The sequence below is a fragment of the Mytilus edulis genome, chromosome 9, assembly GCF_963676685.1.
Source record: "Mytilus edulis chromosome 9, xbMytEdul2.2, whole genome shotgun sequence".
NCBI lineage: Eukaryota > Metazoa > Mollusca > Bivalvia > Mytilida > Mytilidae > Mytilus > Mytilus edulis.
The window spans coordinates 38188093-38206312 of NC_092352.1; the positions used below are offsets into that span (position 1 = coordinate 38188093).

General features: G+C 31.5%; 2 protein-coding genes across 52 annotated transcripts in view; one reads left to right on the top strand and one right to left on the bottom strand.

Moving 5' to 3' along the window:
• The window catches only part of LOC139489696 (sorbin and SH3 domain-containing protein 1-like), a 121609-nt gene extending 106578 nt beyond the window's left edge, over positions 1 to 15031 (bottom strand). For 48 of the 49 annotated variants that reach the window (XM_071276408.1, XM_071276402.1, XM_071276391.1 and 45 more), the window contains exon 1: positions 14478 to 15023. In XM_071276408.1, the coding sequence (XP_071132509.1) occupies positions 14478 to 14567 (90 nt within the window). In that variant the 5' untranslated portion in view covers positions 14568 to 15023. Of the gene's footprint in view, positions 1 to 14477 lie in introns of all 49 variants that reach the window. The other variant, XM_071276411.1, reaches the window with a different exon arrangement.
• The window catches only part of LOC139489702 (rap1 GTPase-GDP dissociation stimulator 1-B-like), a 64419-nt gene continuing 61144 nt past the window's right edge, over positions 14946 to 18220 (top strand). For all 3 annotated transcript variants that reach the window (XM_071276413.1, XM_071276414.1, XM_071276415.1), the window contains exon 1: positions 14946 to 15102. In XM_071276413.1, the coding sequence (XP_071132514.1) occupies positions 15054 to 15102 (49 nt within the window). In that variant the 5' untranslated portion in view covers positions 14946 to 15053. The remainder of the gene's footprint in view (positions 15103 to 18220) is intronic.

Consider the following 18220-nt stretch of genomic DNA (forward strand, 5'->3'; position numbering starts at 1 on the left):
TGCGAAGAGTATGAAAAATAGGATGGGTACTTATTTTGTGTTTGACAATAATGTTGGAGCTTTGAGGTCTACTAGGCCTTGATCTTGAACTTATTTATCTGTACAATGTATTATTAACCACTGAAAAATAAATAAGCTGTTTTACCAACCAGTACAATGAACCCCGACTTAGTATAATATTGAACACTACTATCCCATATACATATAATCCCATTAAAATAAACCCTCAGTATTATTTTAACTAGATATACATTTACTACAAACATATTTATCAATATAATGTTTACTTCTACAATGTATGTATTATAATACTAGTAGTATAGTGTTATTCCATTAAACGTTTGGATTACTACACCCTTTCATAATCCCTTAATAATATCTGACCAATTAAAATGAGATTTTCTTCTTAAGCCTTCTTAAACCATGATCTTTCCCCCTTGATGATATATTGAAGGAAACATAAAAAAAATTCCGAAAGACTGAAATATTTTTATAATATTTTATTATCTTTCCTCTTGCTGTGCTATTTATACGTGCAATTGATTTTATCATACATTCAATATTTGATAAACATCAAATTCAAATTGAACTTTGATAAAAATCAAATTCAATAGGTCTTTTATCTGCATTTATATTGAAACAAGTTTAAATATCATAATGATATTTTAATATTTCCATCATGCACCTGACAGGTATTCATATTTCATACTGCAAAAATCAGGGGATTTCTTTGGAAAACTTAAAGTCTAAATGTATATATGTGCTGATCAAAGTATTTATTTTGAACTTAGTGCAAACTTTATTGTCATATAGTATCTGCCCCACTTGAATTTGAAGTGGAGATGAGTTTTTGCATCAAAGGGGAACTAATTTTCAAAAATTGTTTTTTTGACAGACAAGCAAAATATTTACAGCACTTAGGTTGATATACCCTAGAACCTTGCAAAAATATTGAATACTTGCAAGGAAACCAAGATATCTTTATTTGTGATGTGACCACTAGTATGAACATCATGTAATGAAAGCTTGTAGGCAGGTAGTATTTTGAAAAATGATTTTAGTTTTCGACATTTCAATGTATCCAGTAAAAGTCAGTTTGTTCCAGATTTCAGAAAACAACTTGTTGAATAAGGCAAATGTATGGAACTTACCTTTTCGACAAACAACAAAAATCCAAATATCAAACTGAACAATTGTCTTTAAAGATACAACTACAAACTTCTCACAGAACTCATCAATTAGATTACACAATTATCACTTGAGCATGAGATTGTAATTTGGCTTGGGTGACTTGTTTCTCTTTGTACAATATGCCCTATGAAATTCTCAAGGTATTAAGTTATTTAAAAAATAAGCAATTTAACTTAGTGCCTTTGATACGCATGATTCTTCAGGCTAAGAAATAGGTCTAGATAAGAAATTTATTGATTGTTAATTGATTCAATTAGGTGATCACAAGATTCTCAGTAATTTTACAAAACCTCTTAATTCTTTTGTAGATCTTTATAGTATTCAACATTCAGTGTTTTAATAGCATTTTGTTCAGTTGAATACTGAATCTCTATACGAAAAAACAAGGCCATCTCAAAACACTGAGAGCATCCAAATGATATCAATATAATCTGAATAGTTGATTCTCATTGATCAGCCAACCTTGACCTTGAGTAAAAGTTTGACCTTGACACCTAAATAAAATTTATTCAATTATCAAGGTACGGTAATTTTTTTTAACTAGGTATGATGGTAACTGGACCTTTGAGGCAGAGACATACAGTGCATACAAGCCTTTTTCATTATCCTAGCAGGGGGCTTGAACCTTGACCTCCAACATTGATGCTAAAAGGGATTGTCGTCTCTTCGCTTGGAATAATTTTTCCAAGTCTGGAGTGAAAGGTAATCTTTTAGCCACTACAAGCTTTTTCCATAACCATCAGGCAACCCTCTTTATACGAAAACATTTCCCTATCCTTGTAAATCATACATTAAATGAAGTTAATGAACCCTATTTGCTTTTCATACATTAGTTAGGTACGAATTTGAATAAGTTTCAAGTCACATTTGGAAATTTTTCAGTTACAAACTATCCTAAACACCAGTCCTGTAAACAATAAGCTTGAGGTTTTGGATAAACACTCCCTTATTCCACATGAAATATAAACTATAAACTTAAAACAAAAATGACATGAGTTATACTTTTTCCTTTTTTAAAATTCCTTCAATTCTAGTTACAAGTTTTTTATTTATTAATTTTTATAAAATCTGAAAATGGAATTGGAAATTAGAAGAAAAGGTATCTTACCTTATGTGAAAATCCTGAGAAAAGCTAGTTGAACATTATGTGATAGAATATATAAGGATTATAAATCAAATTTTGTTAAAGGTATTTCCTACGTCAATTTACTTGTTATGGTAAATAAGTCTTTTTAATTTTATTTTTTCACCTGCATACTTGATTACATCATGTCTCATCAGGTAGAGAAATCTTTAATATCACACATAAAAAACTTGTCAAAAGTTAAATCATCAATGCACGTTCACATATCAAAGGCAGCATCATAACAATGGTTCTATTTTCGGTAAACTTATATTGAACTACTTAACTGATAAAGGTTCAGAACAATTGAAGTCAGAACAAGAGGCTGTTTAATAGAGACAGCAAACTGGATTTTCCTGAAGAGGTCACATTTTGTCATCAGTAACAACATATCAAAATTTAATAAGCATTGGTTCATGAGTAAATGCACAGACACGAATGGAAACGCCATTTTTCAATATTTCAAGAATCAAACTCCCGAACGGTAAAAGAGAAAATCATCATTATCCTACTTGACCTAAATTTTGTCATAAGCAACAACATTTAAAAAATTTGAAAACCTTTGGTTGAATGGTTCATTGAACCAATCATGAGTGAATGCAACGACATAACTGGAAATACCATTTTTCAATCTTTCAAGAACCATAACTCCCGAACAGGAAAAGTAAAAAATTGCCATTATTGAACTTGACCCCCATTTTGTCATCAATAACAACATTTTAAATTTGAAAAGCTTTGGTTGATATATGGTTCATGAGTAAATGCACAGACACAACTGGAAATGCCATTTTTCAATCTTTCAAGAACCATAATGCCCTAACAATAAAAGTCAAAATCATCATTATTGAACTTGAGCTCCATTTTGTTTTACTAAAATTTTAAAAGCTTTGGTTGAACGTTTCATGAGTAAATGCACAGACAACATTTGGCTGCTGCCCAACCCCCAGCCCTCCCGACCACCCGTCTCTGTACATCCCCATATCAATATCCAATTTTTCTTTGAAAATCTGGTTAAAAATTTCAAATATTTATTAAAGCAAAATAATGAAATTATATATGACTTTAATCTGTCAATGAAGTTAAATTTTGTCCTAATACATTTTGTAGGCTCAAAAACATCAGAAATGTCAAGGTTTTAGTATATTCTAAATAAAATATGAGAATTTCAGTCAAATCAGTGAGCTAATGCCCCCTTGTTTTACTCATTGTTGAAGGCCATACTGCAATGACTTATATTTGTTTGCATCCTCATCCATTTATTTCTTAGAGAAAGTTGTTTCATTTGCAATTCATACCTAGTTTTTTTCCCTCCAGAAATAGCTATCGGTACATGTATTTATAGAGTTTAACATATTGAACATTATAATGACCTCTAGGATGAATCGACCTCTAGATGTCATTGGGTTGCTGTCTCACTGACTATACTCACATCTCCTTTGATCCATTGCAAGTGTAATAGATATAAACAGATAAAGAGATCACTACCCAGCAGTAAATAAATAATGTTTTATATGATATAAAGTGGTAAAAGATACCACAAAGTTTCTGATAAATAATGGACATCAGAAGTCAACAGGGAAGTAAATGAAAGAGTAATATTAATACTTTATTGAATAGGCATCTTTCATCAGGCTCAGCTAATCTTTCATGAATCACTGTCTTAAGAAGATATTTTGTTTTTCATCATTAACAATGTTTTTTTGTTTGATGGTGTTGAAGAACATTCATACAAGGACACAACAAGAGGTTCAAGAGCACAGATGATACCAGCTATCTACTATATGTGTTATCAGCTGCAAGTCTGTTACACTGTGGTACAAGTGGACTAGTATGAGTACTTTGTAAACATGTCTATTACTCATTACTTTTGAAAGTTTCATGCTTCACTTTTTAGATTATGTGATGATACAAGTCACATGCAACTTTTTATCTCCGTCCAATCTGCATAATCATGGTTTGATATTCACACGTAGGTCGTGTTATCATCATTTTAGAAAAAGCACATGGTGACTAAAATGTGACTGAAGAGAAAATACTGAATGGAAAAGCAAATTTATCTTTACCATTCGGCATTGATATTTTAAATATAATAGACTTAAATCCTAACATTCCTTATCAGGTTGTTGATCTATTACGGAAACATTTTTAAGTTATTAAAAACTTTGTTTTCAAATCTCTATTTTGGTAAAACCTGGGATATATATTATATAAAAAAAAAAATTCAACTCACAAGATGAAACAAAATTGTATATACATGTATAACCCAGAAAAAGGACCATTTAATACAGACAGTCTATAATTAACAAGAGCAAACCCTACAACAGTGGTGGCATACTCAAGTTTACTGCACAGGCTAATATTAACCAATTACTGAATAGAAACATGAACATTCTGCAGGATAACTGGCAAATCTTGGTAAATAAAGAAATGAAGTCATACATCACAACCTCAGTGTCAATGGTCTAGGAATCACTACTGATGAGGAGTGTTTAGACCACTCAACAACAGAGTTTCTTCTAAAATCTAGAGAAACAACCAATTAAACTCATTAAAAATGTTGATACAAATCTTTTACACATGCTTGGCTAGCTCTATTCCAGTATTCTATTGAGGTCAGAACACCAGGTTAAACACTTAACTGTGTAATAAGTATAGAAATGTTGATAACCATGTTTAGAGTAAAAACTTGCAATAAAACAGAGTATAGAGCAAAACATCTATGAGTTAAGTGGTTACAGATCAATTTGTATGGACATAAGAAGTGTGTATTCAGACACTTGTATTTGATGATATCTATTATCAAGCTGTGCTAATCCTTCATGAATCATATTTTTTTAACAGCAATCTTGTCATCACATCATTATAACACAGCTTATCATCTTACTCTAAAAGTGGATCATGGGATAGCCTACGCAGAAAATCAAGAGAGAACAAATTTTTTTCGCACCTTCATATATATATTCAGCTAGAGATCCTATCAATACAATCTCCAGCAGTTTCCTTGCTGATAAAAAGCAAAAGGTGTGCAGATTGAAACCTCTAGCCACAGGTCAGTAGGAAACATTTGACCTAAAACATGTTATCTGTTAGCTAGTTTCTGGATAGTGGGAAACAGTCTAGATACTGGTACTGTTTACAATCACAAACTTATAGTTGAGATGTTACAAAATCTATAAAATGTCCGATATATAATAGGAAATACTTTTTTAAAAATCCACTTTTTGTTAATCATATTTTGCCATTGAATGGATACTTCAAAATTCAAGTGGTCACATTTCTATTACAACAGTCATGCTTCGAATTCATGCTCATTCGTTCACTACCAGTAGAATTTTGTCATGTGTGTGCATCTGTATCATTTATACTAGCAGCTAGTTCAGTGAGCCTATATCCCTGCCCTGTTAAAGTCATTCAGGCCAAATAAGTTATACATGGGTGTAGGGTCTGACTCTATCTGGAGTTGACAGACTACAATTGTTTTTGTTTGAATGTTTGTTTGCCATACCTATATACCTTACAATAAGAGTCCAAACTAACTGATGGTGCACTACCTTCATCTTAAAGGTGAGTGCATTATAGCAAACTTGTGCAAAACCTTTTTTTTCATCAAGAAATCTTCTCAACAAATTGTGTCAGATGTATAACTGCACAAAGAATCTGGTGAGTGTTGTATGAGGTAATGCTTTTTAGGGAAAGGTCAATGATCACTGGGAAAGAGATGAGAAATAACTAACTGCATGCTGTCAAGGTAAACTCCCTTATCTTGATGACCGTAAATAACATGAATGTCAGTAATATATAGGTACTCTCCTGTATTCTAAGGTTTAAACAGTTCAAAATTAAAGCTAAGTTTAATTTTATTTCAAAAACTGTATAACCAAACCTATAAAGTCCTCTTTGAATTGTCGCTAGGGGGCTAATTATAAATAAGAAGATGAGGTTTTATTCCAATGTGACAACTTTCTATTTGAGACCAAAGGACGAGGGAGTAATCCATTACAGGGTAGTGAACAGCCTTCAGCAATGAAAAAACCATAATAAGTGGTCAAGAGATTTAGATTTTATATCAATAAAATCAGTGAATACCTCTTTATCATCAGACATATCTGATGCCTTCATCAAAATTTAAATCACATCATTCTTGAAAACCAAAAAAACTCAATCATATCATTTTTATTAAGAAAAGAACAATGTCATGTATTTGTTATCCCCCCATCCCCCCCCACCCCCCAAAAAAAACCCAGACTTATCAAAAGATTCAGACACACATACAATATAAACAAAGATGTCTATAACTCTCTCAATAGTGTGTAATTAATGAAAGACATATTATAAAATACAGTGTACCTAATGATTGGCATCACACCAAGCATAAAATCATTCCTGGAGTGGCTCCAAAGTGATGCAACCATCTTGTTCTTAAAAATGATAAGATTATCCATGTCAGTGTCAAAAGATAAAAAAATATATCAGCCCAGTTTTAAAATCTTAAAATTCAGTAAAAAGGTAACGGAAACAGCTGATTCACAAAAACAGACTTTCTGTCGACACAATTTCAGTATCTCAAAAATTTTAAATTTCATGATTCCAACAACCTTCTGATAATATACATAAATGCATGTTTTAAATACATAAATAGTTCTTAAAATCTAAAAATAACACAAAATGCATTTAAACTGACTCACAACTTGATAAACTTAACAAGTGTCAAACATAAATCTCTAATATTGTATAAAGGTATATCATTTTTTTATTCACAACTGAGCATGAAGTTTTTTTCTTTAAATACTTGATTCGCATAGGATTTTTTCAATAAAATAATAATCATAAGGTTTAAAGTATTAATGCATTTGGGAAGACAAATATTTCATCAAATAAATTTAAGTCAGATAATCTTATGAATATATCCTTTTCATATTGGATACAAATTTTTTTAAGTCTGATGCAGACATTTCCTAGTCAAGGCATTTCAATTGAGGTACTACACAGGTGTCAAAAGGCGTCATCATGGAGTAAAGGGGGTGGCACCAAAAGGCGTCATTATGGAGGAAAGGGTTAAGTGTGATCACATTCACTGATACTAAGATTAAAAATGTTCTCTGAGAATGATTGGATTGATTTTGAGGTGTTTTACACCACTTTCAGGCTGAGTTTCAGCACTATTGTGCTATTTGTGGCAGTCAGTTTTTATTGGTGGAGGAAGCTGGAGTGCCCAGAGAGAACAACTTCAGTGGCAAAACTGACAATCTTATTCATATAAGATTGCATTCGAGGCATCTGTCAAGTAATATTTGAACTCACAGTCTCTGAGTGTTGACAGGTTTAAATGATTCACTATTTAGACTGCATGTACATAGACCACTTATAATAAGCCACCAAGGCCCCAACTGAGAATAAAGACTGACCACTTAGTAAGAGTGATCATGGTCTTCAAACTGGATACTGGCATTAAAGATAATAGATTGCTCTGACAATAGATGTTATACCCATTACATCTATGCTCAGATACTAAGGATGAAGAATAAATAAAAGGAACAAGTTTCCCCATTTCAACAGCTAATGCTGACTTTCATGACTTTACATCTGAGAATTCACCACTTTTAAAATAAATAGCTACATTCTCAATTTTATTCTTTACAGCCTTGGCTGTTTTCTGTCCTTTTGTTGGGTTGTTGTCTCTATGACACATTCCCCATTTGCATTCTCAATTTCATATACAGTGTGAGTATAGTTGTAAAACTTTATATTATATACTAACTTACAGGTGCAAATTTTTCAGTGATTGTTAAAAGTGAGGTATAAACAATGTTACCCTACTGTTATCTCTATTAGGTACCAGTTTACTGTTACACAATATATGTCAGGTAATTATCACATGCAGAAAACATTAACACTTACTCTAGGCTTGTACAAATCAATCCAACAGCACTAAAGAATGTTGTAAAATCTACTGTAGATAAACAATCACAACATCCAAACTACTAACATCTATAGTGAAATAAGTCACTGAGGAATTAACATTTAAATTTGCCACTAACTTCAAAAGTGCCACCAGCTGGGATGTAATCAGAAACTGTTTGAACTCTTCAAGACCTGACCTAAGGTCATTGCCATGACTCCATAAAACAGTAGTTCATTCATACTCCCTCATACTAATGATGCTTTCAAGGAAACCAATGTGCTATCTATAGAACCTTATCATAAATTGACAGATGGATCAAACTTTATTGCAGAAATATTACATATAGAATCAAGAACAGTCTGAAGAACCACACTTGTTTGACAAATTACCATGTGTAGATTTTTTGGAAGGTTTTATACCTGCATAAAAAAGCTTCAGAATTGGCATTCTCAATGAAACATTGTCAGACCACCTGTCTTCTTCTCTATTTACATTGTTCAAATAAATATGGAGATGTGATTTTTAACTATGCTACAATTTTCTTCAAGATGACGCATCTTTATATCTCTTATAATAATTTCTAATGCTATACCTTTGTACACATTTTTACATGGTTTTGTATTGCATATGACAATTGCTGTCTATTTGTGGCCTTTTTTCGGGAGATACCAAATTTACAATGAGGTAATATTCGGTCTAAATTAGCAACAAGTGTTTTCACCAAGGTCAAGGACTTTACGTGCAATTTTTCAAACAATTCTAAAGGAAAGTCAAAAAATTGTCATAATTTTAAATAAAAGATTGTAATTCTGTTCTGAAATTTCAGCTACACTGCTCGTGTGATCATGTCAATCAAACAGCATTTTTCATTATTACTTTTAAATGCTAGATTTCTTAGAACAGATTTGGAGATTTTTTTCAAAATTTAAGGTGAATTTTAATTTATTTTTTCTTATAATGCAAGGATGCAATGATATGACACAAATGGTTGATTTTTCAGAGAGTATGCCAGAAAATAATCTAATGCATACGCACCAGATTAGTCCAATATTTTACCCCTAGAAAGAAAGCAACTAAACATGTATTAAATATTACCAGCATGTTGATATCAATATCTTCATGCTTTTATACATGTATTTACTCAGTTAATACACATGCCCAAAACTTTACAATCATAAATATAAAATAAATTTACATGTAACATAAACCACAATTTTAAAATCACAAATGCATTCATCTTTTAAAACTGTCATAAAAATTAAATGGTATTTAGAAAAAGTGATAAACATATTATGTCCTATTTTATATATATCCCAAGGCAAAATGGAGTAGACATTTAGAAGGTTTTAATACCATAATTATACAAGTATATCAGGTGTCTAAGGATAGAGCTTTAGGTTTCAAACACATGGTTTCAAACACATGGTGATTTAAATCTTATACAAATTATTCAAGGTTATCATTCAGAGTCAAAACATCAATCAATCCAGTAATTATCCACTTCCCAACTCAATAATATAACACAACAAACTACAATTTAATCTGTATTTTGTTTGTTCTGGGGCCCTAGAGTTATCTCCCTTATCATAAGTCAATTTCCATTTCATTTCCAACGACAGGAAATACTAGTAATGGACTTTATTGTATCTTCACTTTTATCTATTTTAGTACTGTGTACAACACAATTAATTTGTCAATAAATTATAAGCTAGTTCTACATTTATTTAGAAAGCAGACAATAAGATCAGATTTGCTTAACAATTTACCTGAAACTAGCAAACTGATTTGCACTAAATAGTGAAAGTATTAAATCATAGAAATACATAAAATAAAATACATACATGTATATTTATTGTGTTTTAAAGCGAGTAATTTGCTAAAAACACTTTTAGGTCTTACAAATTCTATCTACATGTACATCTACATGTAAAAACATTTACAGAGACATCAATTCATTTAACTTTCAACTATTCAAGTAAATCACAAACTCTGTTACTGAACTTGATAAACACATCATAGAAACAACCGTACCCGAATTCAAATTTTGAACACAAGGCACATATTACATCTACGTCTCACAGCAGAAATGACTAGTCAGTGATGCCCAATCAAAAAAGTTGTAAAGGTCAAATAAAGTACATGTACAAAGTTAAAAAGCACTGATGAGGATCTAAAGTTCCAAACTTCTGAAAGGTTTTGCCAAAAGTTCCATTATTTTCAAACAATTTATAAAGCTTGGAGTGGAGCTTTATCAAGTACAAATGTATGCTGATCTGAATGAATAATTCACAGTTTTTTTGTGTGTTAGCTAAATGTTTAGTTGCTAACTTCTTTATACATACATAACTTTAAGTGATTTGGTAAATGCTCATTATATATAAATTTGAGTGTATAATATATTGCCTTTCTATTGTTTTATCTCAATTTTTACTGATGCAGTTAATTATGAAGTTATTTTGAATATTTTCCAACATATTTTTCTGATTCAGTAAAGATGAATTGGCCTCAGTTAATTATCTATTTACAATAGAAGTCTGCCAAGAAACTTTCTCTTCAATGTTGGAATGTTACATGTACCTTCTACTATAAAAACAACAAAAAAACAACAACGATACCTTAATAATGATATACAAGTAAAGTTATACACATTTGTAAATGTATTATAGGAAAAAAATGAAGATTACTATTTGGAGGATTGTATATAATAAAACTTAAATTCAGATATAAATAAATCACCTGATTTTACTTTTAGAAACACCCAATTTTATCAAGATATTTAAAATAATCAATACTAGTTAAAAATATATCATAAAATGTTAAAAGATTTTTTGAGATATTAAAAATTCCACAACAAAATTATTATCATGTCTCTATTGAAATAATAGGTCAGTATATATTCAGTGCAATTCCTTTAACATTACATATCATTGACTAAATTTTGAGGATTCTGCCTACCAGTACAATTATATAGTTTGAAATAATTTCAGATTGTAAAAGAGGCTTAAATAAATGCAAAACAATCCCACTATACATCATTGTACATCTTCTCTCAAAGGGAGATATTGGTCGTTGTAAGTTTTGAATATCTATATGTGAATGTTTTTCTTGAAGAGAGGGGAGGGGGGATTACTTGTTTAAGTCTTTTTAAGTCATTTTCATGAGGTTAACTTTTCTGTGAATGCAAGTCAAAAGGAGTGAAAAGTTACTAGTCATACTAATGGTTATTACTCAATATTCATCAGCCAATAAGAGGAATTGAGGTCTGATTTTCAGATTGTCAATTACCTCTCAATTAGCAGCTTTCAGGGGCACATGCAGGGTGATATAGACATGCTAGATATACTGTAGCTTGCCAATGATTAATTGCTATCTAGTGTGGCTGTCTGTTCATTAAGAAGTAGGGTTCTCTAATTTTTGTGCTATTTTCACATTTCCTGACCGGTGTGAGAAAAATATTTCTCCTCACTAGTGAAAAATCAGTTCTCGGCAAATGATTGGTTGAAATTTAATTGTGACGTTATATTTTCTTGCTTTCTTCTGAATTTTCTTATTGTAACGTCATGAAAAAAGGCAACCATGCCTGATGACGTCACATCAAAAGTACACAACTTTCCTCAAATCTTTGAAAAGAAAGGATAAAAATCATTGAAGAAACAAATTCCACCACTGTAACGCGTGTATTACAATATTTCTCCACTCTCAACAGTTAAATTTTAATCATTTAAAAAGCTCGGCAAGCCTCGCACTTTAAATTTTAAATTTAACTGTCTTGAGTGGATAAATATTGTTATACACTTGTTCCAGTTGTAGAATCTATATTTATTCTTATTGCTATTTCACAAATATTCCCTTGACTCATATATATTTTACATACCTTTCTTGAGATTTTCAAGAAAATATATCTACTAAACTATTATTAAAGAATATGCAGTGACCTTGGGTGTATTATTTAAATCTTTCTGTCTCACATGCAACAAGTGTAAAAGATTAATTCCTCTTTTTAATCAAAATTGTACAATACTATACTAGTATGAAATGTTTTAATTTCTATCAAACTTTCTATGTGGACTTGCAATATCCTTTAATTTATTTTGTATCTATCAATATTTTATATATGTATTTCACATTATACTAACATTTCAATTTGGTTATAAACAATCATCTTATTTTAACGATCAGAAAATTTACATTTATTATTCTTCAATTCTCTAGGTAAACCGTAAAGTGAACCTACATTTCAGAGAAAATGGTGAAGTGTTAATTAATCTATGTTTTAAAGTTTGGAAGAAAATCAAATATTTTTCTGTGATATGTATAAAGCCTGTGGTTGTTCATCTAAACTAAAGTGAAATTGTTACTTGTCAATAACTTATGTTATTGTGATCATGATAAAATCCTATTTGAGGGGGTGTTATCCAAAAGTTTGTGTATCGAAAAAAAACACACACCTGTGCAATCAGGTTGTTTAAAACTCGTAAATCATTTTTGTAGAAATGGTTAAGAAGGAAAACTTTAAATTCAAAGTTGCAACTCATACTTGGTTGTTATGAACCCAAATTATGTATCTGGTATGTCACTGGTCAAACACCCATTTAAAGCACCGATCTCTTATCTAGAGTGTAACAAAAGCTTTGAATTTACAACTGTTATTCAAAATTGACAACATAGGGTAGAGTTTATTTAATTTAAATAACACTGACAATATTACAGTATTTCTTCGTAAGAAGATGACCTTCATTATATTAATAAGACAATGGAATTTTAATTAACAATTCCTTCTTAAAGGCGACAAGTGCATCATTAGTTAATAGACGCATTTACATTGTATGCATCCATTGTACATTGTAAATTTAATATTTTCAATAGGTTTTAAAAGTGTGCAATAAAAGTACAAGGTAATAATGAAATAAAGGGTACTTTAAATCAATCATACATGGCCCTATGGTGTAAGGAATTTACAACTCTTTTTTAATGTCTCACATGTGCACACTTTTCATGTCCTGTTGCTATGATTAGTATAGTAGTAAATTTTGCAATAATGTACATGTACATTTAGTAATGGTCTTCAATTTTTTGTGTTTACTATTTAAAGTGCATTTAGTTTTTAAAAATGCATAAAAATGCTCAAATATATTGTACATATTACCAGAAGGTCCAAAATGAATAACATACACACTATGACACAACATTATGTACCTCATGTACATGTATGTGTAAACATCTCTGTGGGAATATTTAACATAGTTGCTAATTAACCAAAAACGAAGACTTTAATTAGCCTGGCCTGCTATGATGAACATGACTTCCTTGATTATAACGGCAAGATTGATGCTGTTTGATGCCAAACAATAAATTTACCTGTCTTGTGCCAGATCTAGTCATGATAGAGCAATGGAACCATTCATATTACCCTAATCATCTTATTAAATATGAGTCAAGAAACTACTTCTTCAAATGATGATGCAAAAAACACCTAAATGTTCATCAGATATATAATCGTTATCACTGTTACTGATCCAAATTCTCTTAAGCTATGTAGTTCTTATTCGTTATCATTAAAGACATTATTTATTTTTAAGGGCTTCATTTTATAGGACACCTTATATAAAACTTTATGTGACCTATTCAACTATTTTCATATTCACGCAATATGCTACAATACAATAATATAAAGTTATCAATTCAAAGTAAAATTGTTGACGAATAATCTATTAAGAATAACAGAATGGTGACTACTATTATCAGGTTCACATAAAAAACTAATTCACTACAAATCTCTAATGGTTTTAAATTTTTATTCAGTTTCTTATAAAATCTCTCAAGCACATCCAAACCAGTCTCTTGTGAATCTATCAGTGCATGTTTACATTTTATAGGATAATAAATACAAACACTATACTTTGTATATTTACTTAAATTACACTTCAAACAATTAACACAAGAAATCAAACTGCTATATAACATATAAATTTGTATGTTGTAGTCTTTAAATGTTTGTTTTTGTTTCTTTTCCTGGATATTCAAACATGTACATGTAGTTGTACACAAAAATAAGATCATTAAAGCATGAATGCAAATAACATTTAAATCTTCTGTAATAAAATCTTGCATTGAAAAGTAGCTTGGAAGTTACTCATAATTTTATATTGCTGCATTTCTCTATTTGTGCTAATATAACATTAGAAAAGTTTACAAAACTTTTAGTTAGCTAAAAACTGTTTTCAGTATTTTGTCATATTTCAAAAACATTTTAAAACTCACCTTTGCTATTTTAATTGGTTCGTTGAAATCACATCCTCCCTGGAATCTAAATCCCCAGGGTGATCCACCCTTTAAAGTTACAGTGTACATTACGAATCGGTTGAAACCGCCATCAAAAGAATAATACTAAGGTGAGAGTCGAGTGGGGTGTTTTATGCGTACGGAATCCAAATATATACGGTATGTATCCCATGTGAAGACTCAAGAAGGAAACTAAATGTAACTGTAATGAAACAAAGATCCTCTTTGATGAAAATTATTGATTTCAAATTAAATCACACAAATTTCAGGTCGATTTTCCTTGTCGAAATCCAGTACTGCATATCCATCAGGGTTTCATAGAGATCAAAAAGTAAAGTGAAACAAAAATATTCTCCAGTTGCTTAATTCTGTATAAACATTGGAGAATTCGATAGACTAATGCCCAGTTATGACCATAATAACAGTTATACACTTATCAGACAGTTGTTTACTACTGAAATGTGGGATAATCCCTTACCAAAACAAAAATCATCTGCTCAGCATGTGCCCTTCTTTTTTACTTTCAGATCAATGAAGTAATCCGAGAGTATCCGAATGTCTAAAGCATATCCGGTTTGTCAAGATAAACAAACTCAAGTCATGGGTAAGCAAGTTTATTTTAAGATTTTTAAACTTATTAGACCTTAGAAATAGAAAGTGGTTGATAACACAACAACCATCAGCCCATAGATTTTATTTTCTCAGAATGCAAACGAGGAAAACACAAATGAACGTTGAAATCAGTGTGTAAATAAACAGTTTCAATCAGTTTTCCCAGAACCAAACAAAATCACTGCTACTGAAGATCACTGAACTTGAAAACAATCAATACATGCAACAGAAAACAGCTTACCCTACCATGCCCGACATAAATATAACTATCCAAGGTATCTCAAAACTACTTCTAAATTTAAATCCATCCAAGGCAAGTGGACCAGACAAACTTAAGCCACGTCTCCTTAGGGAGTTGGCACATGAAATTTAACCAATACTATGCCTTATATACCAAAAATCATAAGTCACTGGCGAAGTCCCTACTGACTGGCGTACTGCACATGTTTCACCCATCTACAAGAAAGGTTCCAAATATAATCCAGAGAATTATAGACCTATTTCTTTGACATGCATATGTTGAAGTTAGCGCAATCATGAAACATGCAGTCAAACATAACATCCAGTATCCCCTACAACACGGATTTCGAAAAAACAGATCTTGTGAAACTCAACTTTTGGAATTTGTAGATGATGTCACTAAAAATATGGAAAACTCAAAACAAACAGATGTACTTATAATGGACTTCTCCAAAGCTTTTGATAAAGTCAGTCATAACTTGTTAACACACAAATTAAATTACTATGGCCTGGGATACAGGGGAAAACAAATGCATGGATACAGGGCTTCTTATCATGTCGTACCCAAGCAGTTGTCCTAGAGGTTGAGACTTCAGGCTATGTCCCTGTAAAGTCCGGAGTGCCTCAAGAATCTGTTCTGGGCCCCAAGTCTGTTTTAATTATACATTGATGACATACCAGTTGGGCTAAATTCCACCATATGCATAATTGCCTATTTGCAGACGACACCATTGCATATCTGGTAATAAAATCAAACAGTGATTCCGAAACCCTTCAAAAAGACCTCAACACACTAGGCATTTGGTAAAATACATGGCAGATTTTACAGTATTGTGTTCTGTCTCCTACTTTCATGTTGCTAATGTGACGGAGACAAAAATGAGTAACGTTAGCGACATTTGGACATGTCACATGAGCAACAACATCTTTAAAAGTTAAAATGTATGCACACAGTGATGTTTAATATATGCCTGGAGTAATAAAATTGTACAGTCTGGTTTAGAATTTCTAAATATACAGAATGTCATTTGCAGGTGTACTTTATATCAAATGAATACACAAGAAACCAAAAAATTAGTAACGTTAGCGACATTTGGACATGTCACATGAGCAACAACATCTTTAAAAGTTAAAATGTATGCACACAGTGATGTTTAAAATATGCCTGGAGTAATAAAATTGTACAGTCTGGTTTAGAATTTCTAAATATACAGAATGTCATTTGCAGGTGTACTTTATATCAAATGAATACACAAGAAACCAATTCGTAATAGTAACATTAGCAACATCTACTATCATGACATTATGTTTTGTTGCGAACGTCTTTTTGATGGACGGAATACATTTAAGGTCCTCTTGTAACGATATTACATACAACTTACCTTCTTTGCTTCCCCATCATGTGAAGGAACTGACTCCGAATCTATTTCTGCAAAGGGCGATATCGTAACTCCTATACAGGAGAGTTACAGATATAAATATATGTTGCTCACGTGACACTGATTTGGACGGAAACCTCGAACAGTAACGTTCGCAAAAAATAAAACAGCCAATGATATTGATTCCTCAAGTCCTTTGACCCCCTTACGTCATCCAAATTTAATATGATTGCTATTTTCAATTATTTATAAAACCCGGGATAAAAATAACTACAATGGGCTGTCTGAGAACTAACAAGAAAATTGCGATCGTGACATACCACAATGGACGGAAAAGACGTGACGTTAGCAACAATATTATTAAATTACCTTTTTTAGCCTTTACCAATAAAAATCTGCCTTAAAGTTATGATTAAAACACAAAAGAAGACTTTTTATTAAAATATAAGTCCATGTTATTAGGCTCCACTTATAAATAATACTTCAAAATTCCACTCCAAATAAGCTGGATGTCAGTAAAGTAGGTCATAATGTCTATTCCATGTCCAATATTTTGAAATTGAAAACCCTCTAATTCTAACATAAAACACAAACACAGAGTAATTTTTATTTTTATTTACTCAGAAAGACACATTTTATTCAATAACATAATGCATTACTCCATTACACAGTCTGTTTCACAGTTTCAGCAATTGCTTTTTTGATGGATACAAAAAACAATAATTCCTTCTTATTGTAAAATCTGCCACATGGAAAATGACTTTTCATCCTGACAAGTGTAATGTCATGTCCATCAGCCGAAATAAAAATCCGTTCGTATATAATTACACCCTACATGGCCACATTCTTGAACATGTCGATAAGGCAAAATACCTACATTAGGTGTGACACTTCAATCAGACTTAAAATGGCACAGTCACATAAACAACATCTGCAATAAATCCAACAGCACACTAGGTTTTCTTCGAAGGAATCTTAACATCAGTTCCACCTCAGTAAAGGAACAGGCATATAAATCTTTAGTCAGACCATCACTAGAGCATGCCTGTTCAGTTTGGGACCCTTACTTTACTGAGGATATTAACAAAATAGAAAAGTTTAAAGAAGGGCTGCTAGATATGTCACTAACCAACACAGAAACACCTCAAGCGTTAGTGACATGATAGATCATTTAAAATGGAGACCTCACACACAGAAGAACAGATGCACGCCTGGACATGTTCTATAAAATCACATATCATCTCATTGCAATAACAAAAAACAGACAGACTTATTCAACCGCTCAGACAGTCCAGGAACATGCACACACTCTCATACCAAATTCCATCCTGCAGAACACAAGTAAGACAACAATCATTTTTTCCACGCACAATTAAAATCTGGAACAGCCTTCCCCTGAGTATTGTAATGTTCAAAGTAGCCGTCTCAAACTACACCTACAGACAGTAAATTCATCATGTGTAAATAGTTTTATCTTAAAAAAAATTTGTT